Genomic DNA, 19851 nt, shown 5'->3' on the forward strand with positions numbered 1-19851 from the left:
AACATATTGTATTGTTAAATAGTCTCGTCTGTTTCTGTTACTGTATTGGAGCAACTGTAACCCACATAATTTCCCGAGGGATTAATAAAGTATGCTGATTCTGATAACAGAATATTACTTTAACACTAGTTAATGAAAAAATATGTTTCATGTAGTGAAGGTGGATTTGCTATACATATAATATTTGAGCATAGCCACCACGATAGCAAACTGATAGGTAACCTTTCCTATCAGTCACTCATCAGTTACTGAGGTCTGTAAGAAGTCCATCACCTTGTTGTTCTCAAGCAGAACATTGCAAAAGAGGGACAGATCAGACTGAAAAACCAAGGAGACCTGACCATCACAAGAAGGTCCCCGCGTCATCGTCTTTTTGGACTAACTGAGGCCATAAGCAAGCAATGCGAAAAACAAACAAACAGTTGTTTAAGGCATTTCCACTTTGCATTCAGTCTAATCAGACTGGCTTTCCAATATGGTAACGCATTCCTTACTTCACTACTTATTTACCCCTTCACTAAGAGGTCCACTACAAGTTTTCTACCTGTACCTGTGCTCATATAAGGAAAAACCCAGCCCCGCCTACCAGGGGCGGTTCCCAGACCCAGGTCTCACCTGTCACATTCATGCATCCTTTTGTTAAGATTTCACTTTAACGTTTATCAGTCGTCACATGTGCATCCTCCACAATGCTAAATGGCTGGGAGTCCTCAATCACCATGCTAACCAGGTCTTCATCTATTGGAGATTGTTCTCCTGAGGAAAGACAATAAAGACAAAGCACAAATATAAATATCACACACGTAACTTATTACAGCTGTATAATATCGTTATATCATTTAGTAACATTACTGCATGCTATATTATCATGGCATTTGATGGCTCACCTGGTCTTGCTCCACAATCGGTGTTCCCCTTATTCTCATGCAAAGCTCTGTAGTGCCTAAGCATGGATGAGGTGTTGTTGTTATATCCCAGCTCCCTGGCACATAGCAAACACTTCACCTTGTACAAAAGTCAAGACAGCTTAACATAAATTGTATTGCACCATCAGTATTATGAAAATACATCTTCTGTAGAAATTTACATACCTTGCTGGGAGGAATAAAATCAAAATGTTCCCACACAGGGGAGGACATCCTCCTCTTCTTAGCTGGCTCCATTCTCTCCTGACTTTCTCTCCTCACTCTCATAAACCTCCAAACTGTCTCCAAACTCTCACTAACCGCAACTCTCCATCAAACACCCACATTTTGAATGAAGTCTGAGGGGTCTATATCGCTGTCATATCTCGTGGCAAAGTTCGAACCACTTCATGAACCAGTCACGTGCTACAGCCGGGCAGCGAGGCTTCGGACGTCATCATTTTCAGCTCCTCCCATAAATGAAGCAAGCCTCGATACGCCCATCGCGGAAACGCCCCCTCCATTACTCGACACGAGCTTCGAAGCCTCGATACAGAACGTCCCATCACTAACTATTAGATCCATCTTATAATATCGTGCCTGGAGATCTGGAAGATGAGGTTCTCATTAGTGGCATGTCTATTTTTTTTACACATTTGTTGTCTGGCTGTGGGAAACGATCGTTCTCCGAGGATGATATTCACAGAGAAAGGTAGGAAATGTTTTTTTTTTTTTCTCTTTTTAGCTAAGATAAAACATAGTGTAAACATGAGTCATAAAGCCGAAAATCGGGAAAATCTTCTCAATCATGTTAAGTGACTTCCTGGCATACTTTACGTCTATTAAAGTCTATAGTCTATGACTATAATCAATATGAATCATTGTGATTCAGGACAAAAACACGACATATTCCTTTCAAAAGTACAGTAGGTATTATTCAATCCCGTTAAAGTGTGTGTCCACCATACATATGGCTCAGAAGATCATCATTGCCTAATAATCTCTGACGCTATATAGAAAAAAATGCACATAAATGTATATTTTTACATTATTGGGGGGCTACATAAGCAATCACTTGATGACAGCGCCCCCAGCAATGTCTCCGTATTATGAGAATAGTTTGCACTTTTGGGATGTTTCAGGTAAAGTGTGTTTTAAGTCTCCAACACTGATACTTGTCATGAAATATCTTCATGTTCGTCTCTCCAGCTGTTGCAAAAAAAGTCTTATTTAATAATGATAAGGCACACTGTTAACATAACATTAGAATACAATGTCAGAATATAATACTAAAACTGCATTATTATTACTACCTATGCTAAAGTTATCTTTAGGGACGATATGATGAAATTTAGGGGGTGGTTGTGCACCCCTAAAAAAGGGTCTACACGTGGCTTTGGATGGACAGACGTTAAGTTTCCTGGTTTTTTCAGAAAGACTCCTACGCTGTTCAGTTTTAGGCCCCCTGTTCTTTAGTTTTTTCTTCTATACTTGCAAATAACACCTGGAATGCTATGTTAACATGTAAAGAGAATCTTTACACAGATGTTTTAGGCTCTTCTGAGTCAAACTTGAGGAACGTCTGGCTGTTTTTGAACAGCTGCAGACATCATTGTATACCACGAAGTTGCTCAATCGTGGTAAGAAAGCCAAAGCCATGTTGATACATTTCCTTCTTATCTATGTAAGTTGCTATCACTTGCTGCTTATGCTGGGTGCCCAAATTCTACAACTTGGTCGGACATCAAAGTCTTATTTGCTTCCTGTTTATGGGACAAGTGTGTTTGAGCCCAAAGCACTTATAAAGAATTCTGTAGCTGCAGAGTGCAAATTGTGTTACTAAGCTGGACTTTGATAATGTTCTTTGTTTGTTCTAATTTCCTATATTTATGTGTTGTTGCTTTAATTTATATTTTCATAACATTGTTTGCTGGTCAAGTGTCCCATGAAATAAAGAGTTGCATCCATTTAAAGAAATGTTTAAAAGGTTCTATGTACAAAGGAAGGCATGTAAAAGAATAAAGACGTTAGGGTTTCAATTAGTGGAAGTTTAATTATTGACTTTTTCACCACGTTTTGACACTTACACTGAATTCCATTTAGCTTCTCCAGTTTCAGGGGTTTGATAGAGTTCATACTGGGTTTAGCTAATTAATATATTATATAATATTAACATTTATATCATTTTATTTCGTATGAGACCATTGCTCTTTTGATTACATTTTTCAGAAAGCCCCGTCATTGCTGCAGGTAGAAGAAGTAATTTAGCTTATAAAGCACACTGACTTTCTCAGTAAAAGTGTGCAAACCAAAAAATTGCTTCAGTCAGTTGATTAACATCAGGTCAACGCCCTGTACTTTCAGTAAGCACTAACATCTGCTGATGTGTACTTTTCTTCTCAGATTACAAAAGTAATAGTTTGAAACAAAAAGAAAACCTTCACCTTTAAACACAGAATAAACGTAATATTTATAACTAAAAGCTTATATTAGCAAGTTTATTACAGTAAAAACCTAAAACTCTCACATTCTGATTTCTGTAATGTGGGTGAGGGCGTAACAAAGTAACAAAAATGGATCCCCAAAGGGTTTAGGATTCATTCTCAGGATGACGGGAAAAAAATAATTAAAAACAAAAAATATATGACTTTAGTGGCAGCACTATACTACATAATGTGAGATGGGAGATGTTCCAGGCAGGACCAGACGGACTGAGAACAGGTTATTCATGTATAAACATGTGTACAGTAACATTTTGTCCTTGTGCTGTGCTTGGCAATTTTACATCATTGGCTGTGTTTATCCTTTAATATATGTTTGTTTGTTTTTTATTCTTAATTCTAGAAGCTGCAATGAATAGGTTAGATCTTCCTCATGATCCACCGGTGCGGATTTTTCTAAAAGAGCAACCGGACACTGTCTTAGCTGTTGGAAAAACATACCTGAATACCTACATTAAAAACCAGAAAAAGGTAGAACATAGCTGTATAATCACACTAAATTAATGTATTGAATGCTCTGAAATAAATGGATCTTCATATTAATATCATGGGAAAGTAATAGTCATGCATTATGTATTTCCACAGAATCAAAGACGTATGCGGTTGGAGAATTGCAACAGTGATGTAAGTAAGCAGTGAACAGATAAACAGAGCAAAATTAAGTAGTTTGTTAAATTGTATTGTTTGAACACTCAAAAAATCTAACAACAATCTTGTTATTTAGGATTGCAGCTATAACATCACTTTGGCCCACCTTATGGAAGATGCTAACCAGTTGTTTGTGTGTGGAACCACTGACGATGAAACAGTTTGCTGTAACTCGGTAGGACAGAGTACTGTGACAGAGAACTGATATAATACTAGGAACTGGTAGTTGTGTTGTTTCTGCTCAGGGTTGATACTAAGCGAAGCTACTTCTACTTTGGTTTAATTGAAACAGCCCTCTTCTGCAAACAAAGCAAATACATCACAGCACTTCCTGTTTAGCCATATTTGTTTTTGCTTTATAATTTTTTGAACTATCTGTTAGATACAGGGTGTTGGCTATACATGTTTATCATCTGTGATGTACATTAGTTGGGATAAATTAAGATAAACTGCTCTTTCTTTTTAATAGAATTTGGCAGAGCAGTCACCGATATGCAAGGATATAAAAGATATAAGCTCATTTAACATAAATGAGGGTGACCTGTCGGCCCTTGCAGGTGAGTTTTTTACACACAAGATGCTTTTGAATAAATCTGCTGATGAATCCCTCCTTCCTCATTCACCTTTTTCTATGAGTCTGTAATTTTAATCCTTCTTGTGTGTTTACAGATAGTCTGTACTTTTGTCAAAACTACTAACATCTTTTATTTAAATCAGTCCCTTTTAAAGGTTGCTTCTTCTCCCTATTACTATAATATTGAACTAGTTTCTCCCTGTTTGTACATCCCTATAAAACCTCAATTTGCCACTGTTTGTTCCAGAATCTGAACAAAGTACAGATCTCTACATAACACGCTCTGGATCTGATGGATCTGTTGAATCTGTTGGCATTCACAAATTTGGTAAAGCAAGAGTGGGGCCAAAGAACCACCATAAAGGTATTTTCATAAAGTTAGAGCCGGAGAGACCTTATTTAGTGAAATCACATCACTATGAATGTTTGGAGACAAATAAATATTTCTCTTTCAATGTTTAGAGCAGCATTATGTAGGATTGGTGCTCAGCAAACGTGAAGAGGATCCCTCCCAGAACAGAGTTTATGGCTTTTATAAGGAGAAAACCGAAGACACTGGACTGTTCAGTGAAATGTGGCTCCCCTTTGTGACCCAGGTTTGCATGGTAAGACCAAAATAGTTTGAAAATTTGTATTAAGTGCCACCAACAATAAAAAATAAATAAATAAACATAAATACATAATGATTGACTGTCCATTGCTTCTAGACAGATGTTGGTGGTCCTAAGAACAACTTGCAGTTTACTTGGACATCCCAGATGAATGCCAGGCTCTTCTGTGGAGATCAGGAGAGAAAACAGCATTTCTCTGAGCTGGTGGATGTTTCCACTGTGGATGCAGATCGATGGCAGGATACAAAGATTTATGCACTCTTTAGAAATGAATGGTAGGACTATTATCATTGATTTTGATGCTTCTACTCTATCATAGTTAATATATGTCATTATTATGGTAATATTATTCACATTTCTACATTTGATTTAACATGAAATAATAGTTATAATACAGTTATTGTCTGTTTTTATGACTCAGTGTTTGTGTAACTGAGTCATGTGCTGTTTTATTTTTCAAAATATGATCATGACTGGTTTAACATCACATGGATGTTAAACCAGTAACCAAAGGTTTAAACCAGAATGATTTGGCTGCTTGATTTGGAATTTTTACACAGAAGTAAAACACAGGAACTTGGGAAAATTGTAATAGAAAAAAATGCCACCCTCATAGTGCTTTTACGATTTAACTTAGATTTATTTGGTCAGGTGACACTTTATGTCCTCTGTAGTTTTAAGCCATGTTCTGTTTATTTTTCCCCTTTTTTCAGTCTGTATGGTCAGCTGTTTTTGTTTTTCCAGCCATTTTGCTTTAAATGTGTCAGACAAACCTGCTGACTATGAGTCTCCCTGCAGGGAGATGAGTGCTGTCTGTGTCTACACGATTGAAGACATCAACAAAATCTTCGAAAACTCTCCTTTCAATGGCTACAAAAAAGACCAAATGGACAGACCAAGGACGGTATGAGACATTTAAACTGGTCTGAAGAGAAAAGTGTAACAAACAGTGCCACTACACAAAGATTCATGTATTTTATGGCTGATATCTTTCAAACCAACTGCGTAATTATACTTAAAAGCACAAAGTGGCCTGATCTTTTTAGCTATATCTTTTGGTAAACACAGGCCTCATTAAATTGCCAAATAAATCGAGTGTATTAAACTTGTTTGAAACAAGTAACTTGGAAATTAGAGACATGATTTTCTCCTAAGTCACTGATCCTATAACAGCTTTTGAATTTTAAATGGTTACTCCGACAGCATTATCAGAGTAAAGTTTTCATATGCAGCAAGAGAAAACAAAAGGCTTCACATCTTCAAGGGGTAAATGGGGCCACACGTGGTATGAAGCTCTATTAAATAGAGCACTTTTTTCTTCTTCAGTGCGCTCCTGATAGCTCCAAGCTTTCAGTGGACACCCTGAAGAAGATTGAAAAGACTTCAGAGATGGAGCAGTTGGTTCATCCTGTCGGCAACCCTGGCCTTCTTTTCTTTAATCATCACAACTATACCCACATCCAAGTTGACAGTAAACCAAACAGCAGAAGTAGTAATCAGAACGTCATCTTCCTGTCTTTAAGTGAGTAAAAAAAAATCTAAATGATAAAATACTAAATGTTAAGAAGAATGTTCTGTGTGTTTGTCTACAGTGGAAGGTGAGTAGAAACAGGACATAATATTAAAGTAGTCATTACTAGTATATGTCTAGTAAAATAAGGCACACATCGGAACAGACTGAGTGGGACTGGGTTGTAATGAAGAGGAATTATTTACTAAAGGGCAAACGTAGGTGGGTGGTGTAACCTGCAAAACCAGAAACCGAAAGTTTCCTGTATGATCACACCTGCTGGGGTCTTCACACAAAGGTGACGAGTAGAAGAACAGGTGTGGCACAATCTGAATGTAACATAAAACTCCCAGATATAAACTTCCTCTTTTTTCTTTTTTTTCCTTTTTTATGTTGACATAACAGGCTTTTTGTCACGGTACTGGGTCGTGTGACCCAGTGTTTGAGTTTTAGGTATTTTTTGTATTCATTTTCAATCTAGTTAAATTCTAGGTTGCTGTTCAGACCTTATTTCTTAGTTATTTCTGTCATCTCCGCCTGTACTCAGTCTCCCTGGTTCCTGCGTCTACGTTTCATGTCTATGCGGTTAAGTTCATGTCATGTTTAATCTCCATGTCTATGTCTCCGTGTTTCCTGTTTTATTCTGTAAGAGTCTGGTGTTCTTTGTTCATTGTAGTTAGTATTACTCTCCTCTGTATTGTCATTATGTTTCATTTGAGTCAGCTGTGTTCTCATGTGTCTCCACTTCCACCACACACACTCTCCACATGGTCTGCCCCCGCTGGCCCTGACACTTTTTTGGTTTTCCTTTTACTCCAGTTCCCCTTAAAATAACATGTTGAGTCAATGCACGCTGTTTGTGCTTTGACCTCCGTGACTACTAAGTCAGCCTTTTCTAAATATGATCAGAAGAGTATTAAAGTATGTGATGAGTTAGATGTGACTGTTGAATGACTACCCCACAGGCTACTATACAGAGTGGATTGCGCCTTGTGATGTGTGTGGTGCTGAGATCACAGTTAGTCACTGGTTAACAAATTTATTTGATGAGTTTATACAGGTTCTGAAGACAAAATGTAGTATCATATAAGGTAACAGATCCAGAGAGTGAGTGGGATGGCAGAGGTGGGTTAGAGTGGTTAGACAGTTTTTAACTGTTAGTCATTTCCTCCCTCACCCCTCACCCCCATTGTGTCTTTCCACAGATAATGGAGGGATTCATAAGGTGCTGCAGAATGAAAGTCACACCTTTGTAATTGCTGAGTATCAACCATTCAAACAAAAAGCACACGTTCTCAGCATCATCCTTCAGTCTACCTTTGTGAGTAACAATGATCACTGTGTAACCAATGTCCCAATCAAACCACAAAGATTACTCATATGGAATAAATGGTTTTTGTGGACGAAAGGGGAAAAATTAACAATTTTATCTCCTAAAGAATCTACTGTAGCATCTAATCAATAACTTTGAAATCATTTCAATCTTATTTTCCAATGAATTTTACGAAAAAGCCCAGTACATTAAGAAAACCTGTCCATCATTACAGAAAAAGCTGTATGTGAACAATGGAAGTCAACTGGTCCAACTTGATGTAGCAGACTGTTCCCAGTATGGAGATACCTGCCAGGACTGTATGTTATCCAGAGATCCTTACTGTGGCTGGGATGGCACCCAGTGCATACGTGACACAAAGTAAGACCTCAGAGCTTTATGGAACTCGTATCTATAAAATATGAAGAATAATTCTTCACAGCCAACAATTGCATTAAACGTTTCCAACAGTAAATTAAAATAAGTGTTTACCTTATTTGAGGTAAGTCATACAAGCGAACAACAAGTCAGCTTCACAGTTGTGTTGAACAACAAGTCAGCTTCACAGTTGTGTTGAATGCTTTTCCTTCCCTAAACAGAAATATGAAATATGTTCATTTTTTATATTCATGTTTAGTCACCTTAATTTTCTTTGCCTATGCTGGTATGTTTCTTTGCCCATTACTACTGCTGCTGATGGTCAACAGTCAAAAGGCAATGAAAGCAGAATCAGGACTGTTTATTAATACCAACATTACTAATACCAAATATGACCAGAGATGGGCAGTAACGCGTTACGTTACTGTAATCTGATTACTTTTTTCAAGTAACGAGTAAAGTAAGGGATTAATATTGCAAAATCGGTAATTAGATTACCGTTACTTTCCCGTAGGAACGCTGCATTACTGCGTTACTAAAGCCGTGATTTTTTTTGCGAGAATGTCTCATGACAGTGACATAAGCGAGTGCGCCGTTGGTGACAACAGCTGTGTGCAGATCAACAGTGGATCATATATCGATTGTGGGAGAGAGTATGAGCGTGCAGCGTTTAAAGCGTGGAAGTACTGACCTTTGAGTTTGATTCCATAAAAAGTGACAAAAACATTAGCGTCCGTTGTGCGTGGGAAGAAAACTTTTTACAGCGAAAAAAACCCCTAAACTTCCAAGCAAGCACCGAGTGCGCAACGACGTAATGGGAAATTCACAGAGAAACTCGCGGATTCTTCAACTGACCGCGGCACACCTGCACCGGGGTAAACCTCCGCCTACCGCAGTCCTGCTTTACAGGTGAAAATAGAGCAACAGGACCGCTGAGTCTTTGACTTTATTTATTTTCTGCTGTGTTTTACTTGCATCTATTTGAAAGAGTGAGTGTAAACACAAAAAATATTTTATTTTATGTGCTTTAATGTGCAGAAAATAGGTTTAAATGTTAAACTAATTTATTCAAGTCAGAGAATGTTGCATATAATTAAATTTTTGCTTGATGCATAAAGTTAAAAGATTAAAACTGATAAAACAAGTTTAAAAAAAAGAGACTTTTCCATTTGATTACATTTTGTATGATGGATTATTACTCATTAGTGTACCTTTTGAATCATACACAGGTTTGATTCAGATACTACAAAGTCGTGCTCGCACGCCCCGAAGAGTATAAATGATTATGCAACATCATTAGTGTACTTTTTGCCTTGTGCCACCTGACAAAGCTCGACAGATGAGTCATTGCAAACTTAATCCAGGATGAAGCAACACTCGGGAATTACAATGTCCCGTAAATCATGTTGTCACAATATTTCAGCACATATTGACACTTGGAGCCGTTTGTGAATTTGTCCTACTGTAGCTCTACTGCTTTATGAAAGACTAGTGTTCTGTGTACCGATCAGGTATCAGCCAACAGGTGACTTTTGTTCAACTGAGAAAATATTAACATAAATAACCAAGAAAATCATGAGTATATTTTGTATATTACTCATAGATTAAAGAGCACATATACCAAAACAAGATAATGTGCATTAAATTGAGCAAATTTCATTTACATAGTGCCAGTTCACAAAAGAGAGTGATCTCAATGCATTTTATATTGTATGGTCTTAGACACTACTAGAGTTAGAGATAGCATAGAGAAACATAGAAGAACAACAAAGAATGTCTAAGGAGCTTGGAAAGAAAAGTGTCTGGAATTTCTTGAAGACGTTTCACCTCTCATCCGAGAAGCTTCTTCAGTTCTAGGGTCAAATGGTGGAGAGTCACAGATTTAAGCCCTGTGGGAGTGTCCCCCAAAGAGGGACAAAAGGACCCCCTATAGATCCTCTACCTAATCACATGAGCCAATGTGCGAAAACGGGTGTAGGTCACAATCAGCCAAGGTTTCGGGTGAGCTCATTGTGAAACCTAGCCCCACCCTATCTTGTGATTTCCTGAGGTCAGATGGCCCAGGATGTGAGTGGGCGTTAAGGCGTCTGGGAAGGGATCTCAAAACTGGATTATAGATGCAGACAGTTGGTGTCGTAAGCCACCACCTCTGTTCAAAGATGGTCACTCACAGTGGACATAAATGGCCTCTTTTTTTATCATTAGGGGGTTCTTTTGTCCCTCTTGGGGAGATACTCCTACAGGGTTTAAATGTGGGGCTCTCCACCATTTGACCCTAGAACTGAAGAAGCTTCTCGGATGAGAGGTGAAACATCTTCAAGCAACGTAAAGAAGTCCAGATGCTTTTCTTTCCAAGCTCCTTAGACTACAATGACCTGGATGACTGAGAACCTTCACAGACAACAACAAAGAATATAACAGCCAACTCCAGGCAGTTTAATTGGACCAGTAACCACAAATCAGTTATATGCAGCCATGTGTCAAGACATTTTGCTTTAGTCGAGTACAGGATATTGTGTCACATGTATGCAATAAGGATTTTGGCAACTAAACAGTACCTGAGCTCTAAGAATATGTCAGTTTCCATGTCTACAGTGTGCATGTGTCTACCTTAGTATGAGTAACGCATATTTCATTGGTGGGTGATTGCAAGATTCCCTCCAGATGCCTGCAGGCCCTCCAGTCTGTTGTGACTTTCCAGACTTGTCTGTGCACACACTGGCAGACTCAGACTGAAAAAAACAAGAATATTTCCCTGCACACCTTGCAAGGACTGAATACCTGGATTCAGATGGATATCTATATTAGTTCGTGACATTTTCTTGAACATCAAGATAGCGTGCACTAATTTCCCCTTTTTTTTCTCCAACTTGATTAAGATGCATTTGTGAAGATATGATGCAAAATGTCATGTTTTTCCCTGTTTTGCAATGTTAGTCCTTCCAAAAATTCCTGGATCCAAGCCTCATTCTAGTCATGCATTTTTCATGCAAATCAGTCCACAGATGAACTAATAACATTGTCACATTGATCAGGGTAACAAATCCTTTTCTCTGTGGTCCACAGCCCTGCTCATCCATGAGCGTAATCCTGATCATTTGCATGGCTCAATGAAAGTAATGCTATTGTTAATCTTATTATTAAGCACAGCAATTCAGAAATGGCACTAGGTTTGTACACTTAGAAATGCGTTGCTGTAAAAAAATGTGTGATTTTGTTTTTCACATTCAGCAGCTGTTATCTTTCAGGAAATGCGGGTTTAAAAAAGCATACTACGCAAACTATCAAGGAAATTACGTTTTTCAACATAAGTCTGATAATGACACGAGAATTTTTTTCATTCTAAAGAGATGTGTTCACTTAAACTTTCCCAACATTTTTCTTCTCACATGGCAATTTGTTAATTTCTGTAAATACCTTTATAGGAACTATATTGAACTATATCAATGCACTGGCATTTTCATTCTCACTTTGTGATTCTAGTTTTGTTCCACAGAAATTTGACTTGAAGATGAAATTTACCTCTTAAAAGGGAAGGCACCTTTAACTGTAAATGGGAACATCTACACAACATTATAGTGAAAAGAGAACAGGGTCTAGTGAGGTAAAATTAGTGCTACTCAAACCTCAACCAACAAACTTACAAACACAACCACACTGCATGCAAAAGTACAGCTGGGTTTTTGCAGCTCCACACATGCAGATGATTTTTTCGTTTTATGTGGGAGATTACTAACCGCTAAGGATCTTTTTCTCTGATAAAATGTTGTCAAGGTTCACTTCATATTAATCCTCCACTTATGAAAAGATCAGGCTAAGTTGCCCACAGATGGGGAGAAATCCCTTTTTCTTGACAGTCAAGAGGGATAACAAATTTCAGAATATTAGTAATAGTAAAACTCCTAAAAACTCCAAACCATGTAGATGTGGAAGCTCTCTTGGAGCACATTTATGAGTGGGGACAGTACTATATGTTGTAATGTTACAGTTATTGAATCATTCCACTTTTTTTCTTTTGATCTGTTTAGATTTCCTTTTGCTTCAAAATCCCAGTACAGTCAAAGAGTGTTGTGTGAATGAAAAATACTGAAGTTGGTATTGACTATCTTACACACTACCAAAAATTATTTTCTAATCAAAGATGTTTTAGTTAGAAAACAATATACACAGATCAAAACTTTCCACTGGTTCCAGTAACATGTAAATTTTTTTAAATCGATTGTTAAGCATAATCATTCCATACGGCCTAATTTACTCATACATTATCTTTTTCAGGGGGAGCTGGCATGATGCAGCCACTGGGGACCTTTCCGTCTGTAATGAGCACAATGGTATTTAAATTCATTTCAGTTTTACTTTACTGCATAATGCCTATTCACAACAAAACTAATCTTGGGACACTTTAAGGTGAAGACCCTGCATAGCAGAGGAAAAACCCAAAGATCAAACGATAGTCTATGAACAATCATAGAAGGAATTGTTTAAATATTTTGGGGGTATTTGAATTTTATTTTCTTGTATTCCGAACACAAGAGCTATTAGATGCACCACAAAACAATACAGTGCTGTATACACTGGTAGTTGGTACTTTCTTAGCTGAAAATTACCCAAATGTATCCTCTCCCTTTCTTATCTTTTGTGATGCTAGTTCAGAAACCTAATACAAAAACTAAACACAGTTTGTGAGGCCTGTTAGTGTTATCATTAACTGTCCTTTAACTGTTTATATATTTATCTGATATTTAAGAAATACACTATTGGCTTTATCATATAATATAAATGTATTATTTTTTATTAGGTAGTCTAAAAAGCTAAGATTGAGTAAAAGGGCCATTTTAGCTGTAGCCCAGGAGACTGCATGATCGTAATTTCCTACTATTTTCAGTCTTTGGTTCACTTGAATAGATTTGAATGGTTTGCCATTCAAAATAATCTTTATTTAATTTTTACCAGATCATGAAGAAGCCCTTCAGTTCAGTTTCTCTTCCTCTATTATAAAACTGACTGATAAAGAAATGCCTGGTGTCATAACAGTAATTATCAAACGTACATGTAAAAAAATTTTTTAAATGTGGTTAATTATTAACTAACTTGACAAACTCTCACAAAGAGCTGAGTCAATGCAGTTGAGCAGTAAAGTCTGTTGATTGGCATTAGAGGAAAAATGGCTAAAATGTGGATTGTTTAAATGCAGAATGGACAGCATGAAAGAAAAATAAGGATTTTTTTTTATCTTATATTGGTGTGAATTGTGTAAAGCTACTTTAGCAGAGTCAAAACAAGAGCAAAATAAGTGAATGGAAAAATATCACAATACACTTATACATAATTCAATTATAGGTAGGAAACTGATCTCTTATAAAGTTTTAAAAGTCTTTGCAAAATATACTGTGTAGATGTATGAGCATATGCAAGCGCATAAAGACCCCGCTCTCGCTTCCTCTGTGGTTTCCGTTAGTAACCCATGGCGCTGTTTCCTCATATACAAAGCAAAAACAAAAAAAATCAACAGCAGCAACACAAGTAACACAAGCTCTGTCTATACACTAATCAAACATTTCAAATACGGCAAAATGTATGTTAAAAGGATAAATTAATACACTCGCAGCACATTTTTGAGTGACATATTTCAGAAAACCTACACAAGTAATGTAACACACAAATTTTCCAGCAAATTGATGCAAACCGCAAATTCAAGACAGAACCAGAAACCAGTTACCACCAGCCAATAAGACTCATTTGAATAGCTTGGTAGGTGAGAGTGTGCACATTGTATTCCTCCATATGCAAGGGGGATTCAAACGCACAGCAGACAGCATAGCCTTTATTCATCATAGTTTAGCTTCCTGTCTCGCCAAATAGGTCACACGTTAAGGGGAACAAAAACTAGATTTGTTTCTTCTTATAGCTGTGCATCTGTATGCCACACGCTTCTGCAATGATACTCATCATTGGTGCCATCTGTGGTCAAATGTGCTTCAGTTTTAATCTTATCAACATCTTAAGATCATGTTTATCTGAGTTACTAAAAAAAGTTTTTATTCCACAACTTGTGCTTTCATCATTACAAACATTTACCCTTTAAAATTTAAATAATTTACATTAATAATATCTCATAGTAATCCTTTTATGTTTATTTGCATATGATATAGTTCTTCTATTTTATTCTGTTATTCTTTATAAATACTTCCAACCCTTATAGCTGATCAACTTCCTCTTTTAACTTGAAGGCTTTAAAAGGAGAAGTTCTCTTATGCTTTATATTCTATAATTAACAACTGAAACACTTACACACCATTAGGTATTTGTTGAGCTGACTGCAGTGGAAAACTCAAATGCGTAAATAGACACAATGTCAGTTTTACACTATGTAAACAATGATTGTTAAAATATACAACCGCATTTTCTCTGTTGTTTGCTTTAAAGCTACATTGCCCTTGGTCCTTATATGAACATTCACCTGAGGGAAGGAAACCAGTTTGATTTAGGTTAACTACACTACATTTGAAATCTGACTGGTTTAAAAATAAACAGACAAAACGAAAAGCAGAACTGAAGTTGTCCCTCTTCTGTTGTTTCCACAGCATCAAATTATACAGGTGACCCAGTCCCAGTCCCACGTTACTCAAAGTATTTCCTTCAATGCCCAGTGTCATCCCGTCATGCTCAGTACAGTTGGCAGCACGATGAAAACTCTACAGCCTGTAGCTCGGAGAAAGAGCAGTGCCTTTATCTGATTGACAACATGGACAGTGAGTGCAAGGGAACTTACAAATGTATATCACAGGAGATGGGTTACAGTAAAGTCCTGGTACAGTACGAACTACAGGTGGAGAATGACGCGAAGACCCAACAGTACCAACAACTGTGGCCGAATAAGGCAGAGGGCCGAAAGACAAGCCCAGTGATCTGGGTTTGTGTAATGATGGCTCTGATTAAGAGTTTGTCCTTTTAGTTCCTCAGTGATGTAAGTTAGAGGCTGAATCTGTGATTGTCTAAAATCCGAAATTTGTTACAATTACTGTTTTTTCAGTGACATTTATTGTTTCTTTCCTTCCATTAATTAACTGCACTTCCAACATCTGTGTAAACATCTGTAACAGCTGTGGCTCAGACAGGTAATGCAAGCCATTCGCGTTATTTTGTTTGGTTTTTCCAGTGCAATATCAACTCTCTGCAATATATGTCGTTTTTTTTAAACAAATAATGACCTTATGAATTGTATGAAAATGTAAACATTCTTTTAACTCTTTCTTTACAAATTGCTAAGAAGCCCTTATGTGTTTTGAAAAGACTGCCAGTGTTTTAGAGCATTTTTATTCATGCACATGTTGCATTATGAAACTTTCTATTTCTAATCTTTACTGTTATTGACGTGCTGTGAAAAAATATTTGGCCCCTTTCTGATTTTTTTAAGTTTTTTGTGAAAAAGTAACTGGTTCTGCCAACCTTTGCAGCAAGAACTGAAATCAAGTAATTGCAATAATTGGCAATCACATCACTGTAGAGACATTTTTGACCATTCTTTTTTGCATAATTGTTTTAAATCAGACACATTATTTTGTGGAGTGGCCTTGAGCCAATCACAGAGGAATTTGCTAGTGTGTTTCTGATCATTCTCCTGCTGCATAACCCAAGTGCACCTGAGCTTCCGGTTACTAATTTATGGCCTTACATTCTCCTCCAGGATCCTCTGGTAGAGATCAGAATTCATGGTTCTGTTATGGCTAGTCCCCAGACAATCACACTTCCCACCACTATGTTGTTTCTCAGCTGTGTCTTTAGATTGTGGCCTGATGGGTTGCTTTTTGAGATCTGTTAGCTGCTTCTCTTTGTCAGACAGGCTCTATTTAAGTGAACCTTTGTCTAAAGTTTGTTTGATGATCTGAAACATTTAAGTGTGACGAATGTGGAAGTGAATACTTTTTCACAGCACTGAATGTTACATTGGTTTCCTGTAATGTGAAATTTTATCTGAATGTATGTTTCGCACTTTAAAAAATCCTGTCATGTCTGCTACCTCAAGCGTTAGATTTCACAAGACTGAGACCCTGTGTCAGTTTTAACATTCACACATCTTTTGTTAATAGCAGCTATTGTTGAAGGCTGTTTCTGCATCAACACATTTTTTTGTCCCTCAGGTTTCAAATTGCAAATAAGTTGCTGCACTGCCAAATACTTGAGCTGACAGTACAAAGTACAAATGCCAAATTAATTTTATTAGATCTTTTGTTCTGTGATGCCTAGCAAAATACAGGAGAGAATACAGTGTGTTATTAAATTCATGCTGTGCTGCAAAATTACCAAAATACTCACTTTCTGATTTCTAATTTGGCCCAACACAGCAAGCTTTTCCACATTTAGTAATCGCAGGCCATAAATTATTTGTAGTTAATTATATTTCATTTGTTTGCTTTTATCTTTTTTGTATTTATTTTTTTTGATCAGTGGTTTTATTTTGCTTATTTTAAACTTGCACTTCGGTCGGCCTTGTTACCTTTAAATATGCCAACCTTAATGAAATTGACCACTGGGTGGATGGATGTGTGGGGCTGTTTGTAGATGGAGGTTGTGAATGCAATACAGGGTTGAGTCTGTGCATATGTGTGTGTGTTTTCATGCAAATCTTTCATAATCTATTCAGTATCAGTGAATTTCACTTTTGAACTTTGAGCTTTTGAACTGATCTGTACGTTTAAAAAAACATACATAAGCAAATCTTATATAGTGTACATAGTTTTTCCATATAAGGATAATTCTTTTTTATGCCACAGCTTCCTTCCTTTTTTTATACCGAGTTTAGTTCGTCAAAACCTGACTAAATCTTTAAAAAGAGAATAGCTGCCACCATGAATCATTTCCATGTTTCAGTCTCAGAGGAACTGTGATATTTACCTTCCTTAAAACATACCTGTATTGAAAAAGCACACACACACAGTTTATAAGTAATTAACTTTTATACCAGAAGTTGCATACGAAAGTTGAATGTACATATTGTAATGCTACACACCAGTTATTGAATGTTCCGCCTGAGTATTTTCAATGTCATCATTATGACACTGTGAAACTTAACGTGACATTCTGACTGGGAAAAAGTTACTCTAGAAAAAATGCCAGCCAATGAGAATACAATCATAGGGTAGTGAAGCCTGTTCTGCAGACACTGAATGGGGGTCCCGGTCACAGAAGGCTGGAACCTATCCCAGCTGTAAAACAGTGAGAGACGGGGTGCACCCTGGACAGGTTGTCAGTCTGTTGCAGTAATGGCGATCATAATAAACAAAGTGACTGTAAAATATTATCATTATACCATATTATTCTACCTTGTACAACGTGGTGTTGTTCATTCTGTTCCATGTTTTAGATTTCACAAGCTCTATTTAGCAGCTGGACATTGATTGGAGACTGAAGTGCTAATTTTAAATTAGAAAAAAAATTAGAAAAATTAGAAAAAAAGACCAGTTCCCTCTACTTCCTGATTTCTAGTCAGTGGGTGCTGTGTGAATGTGTTTATAGTGGTGTGTGTGTGTTTTCTGACTTGCAAAGTGGCAGCAATTTTGTACATATTCAAAATATGTATTTTTTTACAAGCAGTCCTGGTAGGTGTAGTCTTTTTCTTTCAACAGCCTTGCCACGTGCTAGGTTAATTCATTTTTGTGTTGCATTGTTGTTGTTGCTGTTGTTTTTTTAATATATATATATATATATATATATATATATATATATATATATATATATATATATATATATATATATATATTGCTTGTTGTTTTAGCTGCACCCACGCTAATATTGTTCTGTGTGAAAAAGACAAATAAAACAGCTGTCCAGACAGCAAATTTTGTGGTCACACTGGTCCTTCTGTGGGTGCAAAGGTGCAGGGGGCCACATTTGTGTTGTGCTCTGTTTTCCCCTACCATGCTGTAACAGTGAGCATCATGATATATTTAATAGGGTTTAAAACTAGAGATGGAGACAAAGTCATTAGGACGGTAATCCGTAAAATCAACAGAGCTGTGGACATGTTTAAGATTACTATAGAACCACTTTTTTTTGCAACCATAGGAGTCACTCCTTTGTTCTGGGCATTACTAATAATTAAGGTTTTTTTTCTGCTTTTCAGCCCTGAAAAATATGTTCATATGTTTCTGTATAGTGGTGTGAAAAAGTGTTTCCCCCCTTCCTGATTTTTTTGTATGTTTGTCACACAAATATACAAAAGTTTACACAAGTTAACATGAAATGCAGTTTCTAAATGAAAGTGTTTATTATTAAGGGGAAGGACATGAAATTTCAAAGCTACATGGCTCTGTGTGAAAAAGTGGTTGCTTCCTAAATCTAATAACTGGTTGGGCCACCCTTAGCAGCAACAGCTGCAATCAAGTGTTTGTGATTACTGGCAATGAGTCTTTTACAGCACTGTGGAAGAATTTTAGGCCACTCATCTTTGCAGAATTGTTATAATCCAGCCACAATAGAGGGTTTTAAAGTGTGAACTGCCTATTTAAGGTCATGCCACAGCATCTCAATTGGCTTCAGGTCAGGACTTCGACTAGGCCATTTCAAGTAATGACATGGGGATCTGAAATGTGACAAATATGCAAATAAAATAAAAAAAAAAGGAACCATGAAAGTGGCAAACACTTTTCACATCTCCATATGTATGCACCATTGACTATTTATATCAGTCTATGACACATACTATAAAGTGTAAAAGTCGAGCACAGATCAAAGTGCTGCCTTTGAAGGGCTGAATAAATTGACTCAGGAAGAGTTTAAGAACTTCAAGACTGGAGACACAGTTTGGGGGCAGACTGGAGAGGGCAGACTGCCCCCAAACTGTGGATCTGATGGTGCAGCATCATCCCCAACATGCTGCGTACATCACCATAGAGATTTTAAGGGGCCATCAACAGGAACGATCTGCCTGAGCATCTGTCAGTTATTAACATGAGAGCTCTGATATAACCAGGTCCTCCTTCATTGCGGCTCCACCTACATAACGTCACCTTCTCAGTTCCCACAGCTCCACGTTCATCAACTCAAAATACAAATTCATGTTTGCTTGTTAATGATCAATAAACTTGTTTTGTGTTTTTTTTTTTAAGTCTATGAAACACACTGGGCTGATGGAAAGATAAGAATTGTTACTGCTTGTATTACATTATTTCCTGAACACAATGTTCCTGGAACTTGCTGGTTTGCAAGTGTTGTGTCTTCATAGTCCCTTGAGAAACCAATAACAACTCACACTGCTAAACCAAAGATTTCAGTCTTGAGACATAGTACTGTGCAAAAACCTTGAGCCACCTCGCATTTATTTCTATTTTGCTAGTAAAAAGAGGAAATACAATAGGTGCAGCTATTTATTTAAATGTGTAAGCATATATGAAAATACAATATATAAGACAT

The 19851-nt window shown here is 37.0% G+C and overlaps 1 protein-coding gene across 1 annotated transcript; it reads left to right on the forward strand.

Annotated features, from left to right (window-relative positions):
• Positions 1–1444: 1444 nt before the first annotated feature.
• LOC113026043 (semaphorin-7A-like) lies at positions 1445–18110 on the forward strand. Its single transcript, XM_026174447.1, has 14 exons — positions 1445–1617; positions 3750–3877; positions 3992–4030; positions 4131–4229; positions 4524–4611; positions 4876–4992; positions 5091–5233; positions 5336–5514; positions 6038–6143; positions 6566–6761; positions 7955–8070; positions 8297–8442; positions 12715–12770; positions 15024–18110. Exons 1-14 carry the CDS (start codon positions 1521–1523, stop codon positions 15392–15394), a joined length of 1881 nt encoding a protein of 626 aa, XP_026030232.1. The 5' UTR covers positions 1445–1520; the 3' UTR covers positions 15395–18110.
• The last annotated feature ends 1741 nt before the right edge of the window (positions 18111–19851 follow it).

Source organism: Astatotilapia calliptera, chromosome 1 (genome assembly GCF_900246225.1).
Source record: "Astatotilapia calliptera chromosome 1, fAstCal1.2, whole genome shotgun sequence".
In the NCBI taxonomy this organism is placed as follows: domain Eukaryota; kingdom Metazoa; phylum Chordata; class Actinopteri; order Cichliformes; family Cichlidae; genus Astatotilapia; species Astatotilapia calliptera.